This window comes from Phaethon lepturus, unplaced genomic scaffold, assembly GCF_000687285.1.
Source record: "Phaethon lepturus isolate BGI_N335 unplaced genomic scaffold, ASM68728v1 scaffold17125, whole genome shotgun sequence".
Classification (NCBI taxonomy): domain Eukaryota; kingdom Metazoa; phylum Chordata; class Aves; order Phaethontiformes; family Phaethontidae; genus Phaethon; species Phaethon lepturus.
The window spans coordinates 10659-21733 of NW_010542813.1; the positions used below are offsets into that span (position 1 = coordinate 10659).

Here is an 11075-nt window from a genome sequence, read left to right on the forward strand (position 1 = left end):
CTGTGGGGGGCGAGCCATGGCTCCAGCGGGTGGCAGCACCGAAACGGCTTCTCCAGGTGACTTGACACGGGTGTTGGTTCGCGACGTCCCTCGTGGTCTCCGGCGTTTCCAGTCCGTGGTCTCCGGCGTTTCCAGTCCGTGGTCTCCAGTAACTCAGGCTGAGGTGAGGATTCGCATTCTTTAAGCGACTTCTGCAGCTGGTCGGACCAGAGCTGTGCTGCGCTGGCATGGTTTATTCCAGGGGAAACTGCCTTTCGGAAGCAAAAGGGTGCTTCTGATTCAGCTTGGCCCAGGGAAAGTCGGTGGCAGCTGGGTGTTTGCAGAGGACAAGGCCGTCAGCAGAAACACCTTCTGTTCCGCTGGCCGGAAGGGTTGAAGTCCAGGGATAGTGCTGGGATCAACCGCCGTTCACAAACAGAGCCCCGGGCATTCACCTGCCGGAGGGTTCAGAGCTGCAGTTACGGCCTCGTTCTCCCAGGGCTGTTTGCCTTTTCCCCTTTACCTGCATGAAAGGCAAAATCACACTCCTCCAGCCCCCAAAAATCTCCCCCAGCTTCCTCTGGGGTTCCTGCTGCTGCCTTTTCTCTGCCTTAGCTCCGTCTTTGCCCAGCCGCTACGCAGCCTGCCTCCTGTAAGTGACCAGTGCCAGCCTGAACTGGAAAACTGGGGAGTTTCAGAGTCATGATTACCGCGCCTGCTGCCCTGGCTCACACAAGCCACGACCCTGCAGGGGCTGAGGACAGGAACAGCCACCGAGACTTTGGTTTTGGTAACACTCAAGGGAGCAACAGGCTGTGTAACAGTGACCGGCTGATCCTTCGGCTGCTGCTAAAAAAACCAGGCATCTGCCAGTTCTCAGATCAGGTCTGACTCTGGGGGGGGCGGGTTCTGGTGTCGTTACAGAGCTGAGGTGGTAACGGGGAAATAATGAAGCTACAGGTTGGGTTTGGGGTGGGGCCATGAAGCATACACAGGCCCTATTTACTGCCCCGGTGCCTGCCTGTGCTTGCTCCTTAGGAGGGGCTGGCAGCCGGCTGCAGATCCTGCTGCAGGTGCAGAGCCTGGCTGTCTCCCCAGATCTCCAGCAACTCCAGGGAGCAGCAGCAGCGCTCTGACACAGCTGAGAATGGGGTGAAGCTCATCACACCCCCAAAACAGCTCTGCCCTCCCAGCTCTCCAGCCCCACAGGCAGACACGGGCAGGTATGCTCACTCCAGGGCTAAGCACCTTTAAAGCCAGCACAGTCTGGTTTTTTTTTTTTAGTCACAAGAGACCCTGTTGTTTTATCAGTGCCAAAGCACAGATGGGTGCAAACATCTGCGGGGTGAACTGTAAGATGAAGAGGCGGGAGGATGCAGCAGTGCAGAGGCAGCTGCCCTAACCTGGGTCCTTGCTTACCCTACAAGGTCACTGCTCAGCTGGGTGGGGGCTGGTTTTTGACCCCAAGAGGCTATAAAACTGAGAAACTAAATGCAAACAATGTCCTACTACTAAAAAAAAAAAAAACAAACCCCAACCAACAAACACACCAGGTGCAATGCCAGGCTGGACTTTGCCCAAGCAGGTTTTTCAGCCATTTGTGCCTGCTCCCTCTGGTAGGAGATGGAAATGTTTGGGGTGGCAGAGGCAAGAACCACAGCAGCAGGGATCTGGGGTAGCCTGTAAAGGACTGACAGGAGCCCAGGCTTTTGTCACACTTTCCTTGTTAGCTCATCATAAAGGAGACCTGGGGCAAGGGTGGCTTCCTCAGTGCAGTCACGCGCTGCTACGTGGAGAGTGGAACCTGGAGCAATGAGCCTTGGTCATCCCCGAGTGTTTAAGCTGGGCATGGAGCTCGTCAGCACTCCTGAGCGAGACACACAGCTCCAACGGCGTCTCCTGGAGCTGGGAGCAAACATTAGCCCTGAGCAGGGAGCATGACCAGCAGCCCCCCCAGCACCCTCATTCGCAGGTGCTGCCCCCTCCCAGCTCCCATCCCAACCTGCACAGGAAGGCCAGATCCCTTCTGCGGGAGAAATCACACGCTCTACCTGGAAATGTGCCACTTTTTTTTTTATGTTGCACTGCAGTTTTAACAAAGATACGAACATGCAGAGTAATGCCACTTCTCAGCGAGAGCTCAGAAGAGAACGCAGCGATGCCCATCAGGAGTCAGCAGGGAGAGAGGCTCTTGGAACAAGGCAGGAGACACACTCCCAGCAAGAACAGCACCCCCAAAGACCCCCCACATCCTCTCCCTTGCCCACAGCCACAGGCTCTCTAGCCTTCCCTTGCTGTAGGAGAGCAGGACAACCTCTCCAGCTGTGATGGCAGCCCTCCCTTGAGCCCTGCAGGGCTCACTCTGTTCTACTTCTGGCAAGAATAGAAGCAGCAGCAAGGAGGAGCAGAGTCTGTCTCTACTGCAATAGCTTGTTTTTTTAGACTGGTGTTTACCCTTCCCAAGGAGGCAGAAGGAGAATTATTTTACAAAATAAACTGGCCCTTATTTTCAATGGAGAGCAGGAAAGCCAAGGGGAAGGGAATAAAAACTCAGGAGTACCTGCTGCCGAACTGAAATGGCAGAGTGGATTAGGAGCTCTGAAGAGCCAGGAGATTAAGCTAAACCATACATTAAGGATATGTCCCAAAACCTCTCAAACCTGACTCTTGTAGCCCTAACACCCTTTTTGCTCTAACCCCTCCTTCTCTCCTAACTGCCATTTGGGAAGTGTCGCAGATGGCTCTGCCCAGAGCTGCTGCAGGCCGATTCTGTGGCCTTGCATTCTGCTCAACACAGGACAACTGAGGACGACTTCATGAAGCTGCCTTCACAGCAAGCTCGGGTGGGGATGCTGGAAGTGTTTACTTGCCCAAGGTAAGGGATCCCTAGATATCCGGCAACACGTATCCTGCCCCATTCAGTGGGCTGACTGAAAGAGGGGGGAGAAGGGGAGGGCTCAGTTGAATTTAGCCTTTGAAAAGTCCATTTCTGGATGCTGTTCCATGAACCTGCAAGGAAAACAAAGACAAGAGCTTGGGTATGAGTCAGCAGGAGCCACAGAAGAGCTCTGTTTGGGGGAGGTATGGCATCCCTACTCCCTGCAATATCAAGTTTGCTTCCTCCCCATGCCCTCCACAGCAGGGACTGTTTTGCTGAGCTCCTTGGGACACACTCCCCATACTACAAACACTTTTTCCTCGGGTCAGTGGTATCAGCAATTCTACCAGCCATCAAGGTCAGCAAGTCCAGACACATGGGTGTTATTAATTATCAAACACACACCCTTTAACTGTTACCTCTCGGACGGACACGTAGCAGCTATGACACTGATTGTGGGGCAGAGGGGAGATTGTGAGGGCAGATTATGATTTAAGCTCAAACTTGTTAGCTTAAGCACTACTGGGGACATAAGGAATATCTCCAGTGCTGCAACAGTGAAAACTCATGAAGGACGTGACCAGAGAAATCTGGTTTCAGGCTAGGTGCAACCTGATTTCAAATGTACTGCAATCCCAGCAGATAGGACTATTTGGACTCAGGTTGCCATATCAGAAAGTTCCAAGAACAATACACTGTGCCAATGAGTGATCAGTGCATGCAGAAGCTCCTGGCTTCCTCCTCTGCCCTGCAGTTCACCAAGGGATACAACACATAACCATGAGGAGGATTCACACACGAAGTGCAAGTAAGGGCCGGCCTCTGTCTTTCTCCATGCTCTCATCTCATGGTTTCCACGGAAAGATGTGCTGTAAGAATAGTGTCCTTTGCTCAGCAGCCAGGAGGGCTTCACTGGCAGAGATCAGGACCTACCTGAGTGTCACTGAGTCTACTTTGGCCTGAACAAAGTCTAAACTTCCTATCCATTCTTCACCAGCCAGTCTGCGCACAAGCCAAACTTCCAGAGCACTGAACGAGTGACCTTGCCGACGAGGTATCCTGCATGTGGACTCCCCTGGAGGAGAGGACTACCTCCTGTTCTACTAACTCAACAGAGAGGCACTAAGGAGGTCTGGTCTCTGCTTGACAGCAGCTGCACCCTACGCTGTACTCGGCACGCTGATCAGAGTGAAGCTTCTGCCGCTATACAGATAAGCCAAGGAAGAAAAGGAGTCAGGCCTGCTACACTAAATCCTCCTTCCAATCTTGAGATAAGAGGGGGGTTTGCACTTGCTGAAGAAGCTGCATGACCCAGAATTGCTTCCACACCTTCCCAAACAGCCTTGGGAGCTCCGTGAGTAACTTCCCTGCCAAGGTGCGTTTATGCCAAACAGGGCAATAAAGACATAAAAGCGCCATTGGCTTGGAGACAGCTGTCTGGTGGCGAGTGTCTAGGGAGGGGCGATTATCTGGGCTACTTCAGTAGAGGGAGATTAGAAAACAATCAAGACAATGTTAAAGTTCAGTACAGATGGTACCTCCAGTCTCAAACATGCTTTCTGGACTTGAAATCAGCAGATTAAGACAATTCCAGAGCTAGGCTATTCCCAGAATTTGCCGTTATGCTTTCTACCCCTACGGGCTTTTATAGACACTGGTGGCTGGCCAACAATTCAACGACTACGTAACTGTAGATGTGAACACACAAAGGATTGAAGGCCAAGCTGTTTTCTGCTCACGTATTTGTGTCAAAGAGGAAGAGGAGAGGGGCTTGGGAAAGCAAATACCCACAAATTAATGAGGTCTACGCACTTTTTCAAAATGTCTTGCTTCTTCTGTTCATCAGATGTGGGGAGGCCCATGGATTTCTGTCGCTGATCATACATCATTTTCTCCACCATACTGCGAGTCTCACTGTCCAGGTCTGACAACTGAAAGCAAGGACTTCTATCAAAATTGGAATAATTTGTCTCAACCCATACATACACCCTGCTTGCAGAGAACACGAATACACTGAGGTTACGCTATGTTGTGTGCATGGGCTGCAGAAATACTTATACAAACACTAATCTATAGACTCAGCTTCATTCATCTGAAGTTTCATGTTCCATGATAGCATCATAGGAAGCAGTACTCCCAGTACTGGTTTTACGCTGGTAGAACAAAGGACACAGAATTTGAACGTGACAGAGGGTGAGTACGTTTACGAAAAGGCTCCACTCAGTAAAATGGGGGAAGTTCTTACCTTTGAGTTCTCTGGATTAATTTTCTTGGTGTTGATTTCTGGGTCTGTGGAGACCAGTTTGTTCCACCATTCCATCTTGTTGATCTGAAGGAATGAAGAAGCAAAAATATTTTATTTTTACTGGACTTGCTCTAGGAATTTTAAGTCTCGGTTACAGGAATCAAACTTTATTTGACAGTTTTCTAAAATGTCAGTAAATCTGAGCATGGATAAAGGGTATAACTTTCATTCCTAACCATTTTAGGTAGCCTGAATTTCCACAACTGGGAAATCTGAGAGCAGTCAGATGTCACATTTGGCATGACATAAACAGGATTACAAACAAATCACTTGGAGAGGCCCAGGAGGGACGCTAGCAGCAATAAGGTCTGTCCCTGGATTTTCATGTCACTAACAAATGTCAAAATATGGCATTATTCCATTAGGGAACAACTTTAAAATAACTGATTTCCTTACAACATTTCTTGAACTGCTGAGCAACTGATTGGATATCCTGGATTAGCATGAAGTTAGGCTGAAAACAGGGGCAAATTGCAGTACTCTGCTTCCAATAGCATCACTGACATTGTAAGCATCATTCTTCTGTTTCAGCTGACGAAGCCCAGGGCTTCCACAGGTTTTGTGAGACTCTTGTTTCGCTAGGGAAGAGGTAGACAAGCCTGAATGGTCCCTGATTCATTCTGCTTTACCTTCTCCAGGTGCACGGTGACTGTTTTGCCATCTTCAATCAGCCAGGAGCTCTCCTCCACCTTCACTTCATTGAAAAGCTCTCCCTCAATGACGGGCGAATGGCCTTTCAGGCCAACTTTAAGGCGCCGTCTCTGGATATCCACCACCATGTCCTTCCCCTTCAACCTGAAGTTCACCTTGAAAGGGATGGCCAGCTGGACCAGACAAAGATCAGATGTGAGGAGCTGAGCAGTGAGTAAAGTCTCTCCTTACCCTCTTATGCTGCTGTTCTAAGACTTTCTGTCTTGGTTTCAACGGAGTAAGACAGAGCACACGTTTTCCTTGGGTACTGAGCAAGGCTACAAGAGTAAGTTTGGCAACAGGATGGCAAATACCTCAAAGGGAACCAGATTGTAATGTCTTGTTTAAACAAGACCCAGGTTTGGCAAAGTTAACTACAGCTTCTGGGAATTTTATTTAGTTACCAAGCTCTCTCCCAGCTATTCAAATGCTGTCATTAATTTCAACTAAAAACCTTCCGCAGGCAACTGAGATACAGGGCATCAGCTCCACCATTCGTACCAGTACCCGCTCTTATTCCCTATCTCAGATTCCTCAGATCCTGGTAATAAGGCAACACTTACATCCAGTTCCGAAAGAGTCTGTGTCCATCTATAATTTGGAAGGTCAGCTCCATTGCCAGAGTTGGGTTTAAGTTTTCCTTTGTCCTTCTCATCTTCCTCTTCGTCATCTGTTTCCTAAGCAACCAATTTAAAGTGTAAAGAAAGAAGTTTTTCAAGTTTCTATATATCACTTGTAACAACAGTTCTTGGATTTTATAAGAATTTCAGGCCACGTATTTAATATTCACAAAGATTTAGCCCAAAATGAATGGGTGTTTCTGTTAAAACATAATTACAAAAAGGAAAACAGAACACAAAAAACCCCATTGAAATCTTTGGGAATTAAGTGTGTATTCTCAATGTATTCCCTCACATTCACAGGAGTTCTCACGGTTGTTCAGAAACCTATTTCTCTTGGATTAAAATAAAGTCTCTAGATGAGATTTACCTGTTTGTTAGAATCCGAAGATTCACCTTCATCCTCCGAAGGTTTCACTGGGACACTGTTAATCTGTCCTTGCACCTCTTTTTTCTGTTTAAAAAGAGAAGGAACACGCTCAGCGTTGGCACTTTGTGTAACTTGCTGATCTGACACTAGATGGCCTCAGCCTCTTCAGCTGGAACTGAAGAGCAGGACTCGGAACTGCACCCTAGACTGACTGACAGGGAATTTTCAGCCCTTAGAACAGTGTTACAGGAAAGTGGTACTGCCAAGGGGAAGAATCCCTTGGTCCTCACACCTTGAGGACTGTAGCAGAGGGTGTTGCTACCACCAAAGTGCTTGTTGGAAGGCAGAAAGGCTGCGTTCTGGGAGAATACACATAAAAACGCAATGGTTTGGCGTAGGCTAATTTAATTTTGAAGCACACCAGTGTGGTGGTCCAGACACTGTAAAGGAACAAGTCTTGAGCCATTTTTAACCACTCACTGCTACCCGAGCTACATGCAGGCCAACAGACGAAACTACCTAGATGGTACCTGCAGGCACCAGACATAGCTCTCACCTGGCTGATTTCCAGCTGCAGCCTTTCTGCTTCCTCATCTGTAAGTTCCTTAATCTTTGGCTCGTTTGCTTCTTGCTTTTCTTTGGCAAGTTTTGCAGCTCGCTCTGCCTTTTCACGCCGCTCTGCCTCCTGACGAGCCTTTTTGTCTTTCCGCTCCTTCTGCGCTAGTTTATTGTGATGGTTGAAGGTATCTGTGATCAGCTGAAAGACAGGAACATATCAAAGGGTTTTAAAAAAATCACCTCTTTTTCAAACCCAAATGAAGCCAATTCACTGTCTACTGAGGAGCACAAGAACATTTGTTAGTCGTACAGATATTGCGACTTTTCTCTTCATTTTCACTCTAGTCTTTTGACTGAAAATCCGGAGTAGGACAAAACTCAAAATATTTAAATGTAGCCCTTCGTAGTTCTTCCTTACACAGGGAATGTGTTTCTATAGAGGTAATAGAGGAATAAAAATTCTCCATTTGTTTTGGCCTTTGTGCACATCCAGCAGGATGAGCAGATACCCAGCACAGCCATTTGACAGCTACTCAGTACATCTAGGACAGCTGGAAGAATGGAGACCCTGGCCCCAAGTTTTTGTACCTACTTTTGACCTTTCCCACAATGGCTTTTCCCCAGGCACTAGATAGATTCAGCGTCATGATTTAGAGGAGAAACATTTGAAAAGCTCAGTGTTTGGCACTTAGGGGCAAGTTCCTACATAAATCTTTCCTTTAAACCTCATTCCAAATTCTCATGTGGTTGTGACTATGAAAAGCAAAATCTGAAGGTCTCTGATGCAAACGGCCGTACTGCTCAGAGGGAAAGCTGAGTACACAGGCAGGAAGCCAGAGCAATTGCCCCGTGGTCGATAATGCCAGCAGCGCTGTGCAATGTGGCACGTATGAGAACTGAAGGCTGCTCCAGAAAACAATATAGACAGAACCTGAGAAAAGGAATCAGGCTGGAGAGATTTCTCAGATGAGGGTTTCCTGGTTTATAACTATCCCTGAAACTTCTGGAGGGAATCAACACCTTTCCAGAGCAACTCAAAGCGTCCATGCCTTGTAGTTTTGTAACCAATCACCAAGTATTTCTGCCTCATTTTAAAGGGGAAAGCAAGATTTATTTACACAACGTGAGTCCGGTGTCTCCTAGGATACAGAATTCAAGACGTGCATCTCCCAGCCTCTGTTCCTAACTGCATGATGATCCACAGTGAGCAAAGTATTTAGATTGCCCGAGCTTGTCAGTGTGCACACGCCGCACTTCTTTCAACGTACCACTGCACCCCCCTCACTCTACACAAGGGCTTCTCAAATGCCACCCTATAAAAGACGGCGACTTTCCCACCCTCTCCTCTTTCTCTTTGATGCCAAAAGGGCGAGCAGGACTGGGGAAGCAGCTTCTCCAATTTTTGTTGTGGTTACTATGGTGTCAGGGACTCTGTATGGAGCAGCTTTTCAGAACACCATAAAGCATTTTAACAGATACCACCCAAGGACACAAACACTTCTCCAACAGGCACAGACAGGGATTTGCTACGGAATTGCCAACAACAGTAACTAGGATCTCCACAAAAGCACCAGCCAGTGCTCATCTCCAAAATGCAACCTCGGGCTTCCCTCCCTGGGGGCATACAGTCCCCAGGAATTTGGGGAGATTTGCTCTCTAGTCTAAGAAAAACAGCAGTAGGCTTAATCTTTCTTTCTTTGAAACCATCCTCCTTCCCACCCCTTACCTTCCTTAGTTTTGCCACTTTAGAGGCTAGGCAAAGTACATTACACACTGTGTTAGCAATTAACATCTGCCCTAACACATTCAACATGGCAGCAGTGCCTGCTTTGCTGGCGGAGTTCCAGTAGTCCAGGAACAGCTGCCATACCAGTGTGTACAAAAAAGAAACCTTCCGTTCATGTTTGAATGCTATGGTTTTTATTTCCCTACGGTGAAACAACTCTCTCAAGCTGGGTGAGGAATACCTGCTGGATATGAGATGCTCAGGCTGCCAAAGAGGCTGCCCAGACCCCCAGGCTTGCTCCCCAGCACACCACTCCGTACAGGTACGGCAGCCCCAAGACAAAGGTGCAGCTGCATGTGCAGAGATGTGGACTTTGCGCTTTTTCTGAGATGGAACAAACAAGGTAACCTGGGGTTATCAACACCGCGGTGTCTGTCACCGTTAAGTCAGTGTGTCTGGCAGATTTGCTTTTCAAACAAGCCTTTGGCCAGAGTGTGGCAAAAAAACCACACTGTCGATACCATTCGAACAAGCAATGGTGTGTGCCTCACCTCAGATAGGGGCAGTTTGTTATTACCTTGTTTCAGTGATGTATTTCATCAGCATCATGGGCTGCTAGTCCCCAAGTACACCATAATGCTTTGTAACTATTCAGGCAGGGAAGTCTTAGCATGGCATAGACATGCGTGGCATGTATGTTAGAAGACACAAAAACTTGAGGATTTGGGGGTTTTACCTTCTCTGCTACGCCATCTTCTCCACCGGTGAAGAAATCCGTTTTACGCCTCAGGAAACTAAAGAATGTGTTCACAAGCTGGTAGAGGAAACAGAAAGGGGGGTGGGAGAAGGAGAGGAGAGAAAAAAAGAGCAATGAGACCAGTTCACTCCAAGCCACCTCATGTCACTTAAGCAGCCTTTATTCTTTGTACTCCCCCTCTGTGTCTGTGCCAGGATCATACTGAAATCAGCCCTGTGGCTGTTTCCCAAAGAAAATATCCAGTGGCTTTTGTGGAGATCCAGCTCTTGGATTCCCAGTTTTCAGACAGGGCATTTGTGTAGTTTACATGAAGAAAGGACAAGCAGTTTACTCTCAGGTCACCTTGGGGGTACACCTACTCCAGTATCCCAAACTGTTCTTTAGACCCATCTGAGGCAGGAATTTGGGTACTGGTTTGTGTGCAAACTCACCCTCCCCAGCTCCATGGCCTCTTTATTTTTACAAAAGACTAAAATTTGTTCGCTGCCCACTAGCCATCTGCCAGATACTGCCAATGAATTAGCAGTTTATAAACTGGCACCCCCAAAACACCCCTATGGAAATCCATACTCTCAGTGGACTTGGCTTATCTTTCCTTTAGTTCCCAGGAGTTATGTCCTTGTTGGTATTTCAGAGGTCTCAGGACAGCACAAAGAGCTGTTATTAGCACTATTTCCCCATTTGGGAGGGATGTTCCCACACTCTCCAGCCCTCCCACAGGTCAGCAGCTGGATCCTCTGAACCCCCCAGCACGGGTCAGCACAGCGGAAGGGATGTCAGCAGAGCCGGAGGGGAACCACGTTCACGTTCGAGCATGCTTCGTGGTCCAGTCTAAACCCATCAGGCTTCAGGAGGCCGCTACCAGGTGGCTGTGCTGGGAAAGTGGGACAGAAGGACTCGGTCCTCCCCTGCGGTGTTTTGCTTTGCCATGACCGGCGCGGGCGCTGCCCGCGCACATCGAAACCTCCGCCTGACCGACCGTAGGGGGCCCACACGTGGGAAGCCGGGAGGCAGCAGGAGCCGGCGTGCAAGGCCACGGTATGGGCGGAGGCCGGAGCTCCTCAGCCCCTCATTAAGCATCACATTAATTAATTAGCGCGGCCTCAGCGCTCCCCGGGGCTGGCGCAGGCCTGGGCCGTTAGCGCTGCTCTCGGAGGTGGGGCGGGGCCGACGACACGTGCCTCCCGTGCAC

The 11075-nt window shown here is 48.8% G+C and overlaps 1 protein-coding gene across 1 annotated transcript; it reads right to left on the reverse strand.

Moving 5' to 3' along the window:
- Positions 1–2414: 2414 nt before the first annotated feature.
- NUDC (nudC nuclear distribution protein) lies at positions 2415–10329 on the reverse strand. The gene is made up of 9 exons (XM_010288160.1): positions 10315–10329; positions 9863–9940; positions 7399–7599; positions 6843–6926; positions 6416–6529; positions 5792–5986; positions 5103–5186; positions 4670–4788; positions 2415–2988 (listed from the first exon to the last, which is right to left on the reverse strand). Exons 1-9 carry the CDS (start codon positions 10327–10329, stop codon positions 2937–2939), a joined length of 942 nt encoding a protein of 313 aa, XP_010286462.1. The 3' UTR covers positions 2415–2936.
- Positions 10330–11075: the final 746 nt, after the last annotated feature.

Coding starts and splice junctions, on each gene's coding strand:
- NUDC (XM_010288160.1), bottom strand. Junction 7,600..9,862: donor AAGATGGCGTAGCAGAGAAG/GTAAAACCCCCA, acceptor CCTGTCTTTCAG/CTGATCACAGATACCTTCAA. Junction 4,789..5,102: donor TTAATCCAGAGAACTCAAAG/GTAAGAACTTCC, acceptor CCTTGCTTTCAG/TTGTCAGACCTGGACAGTGA.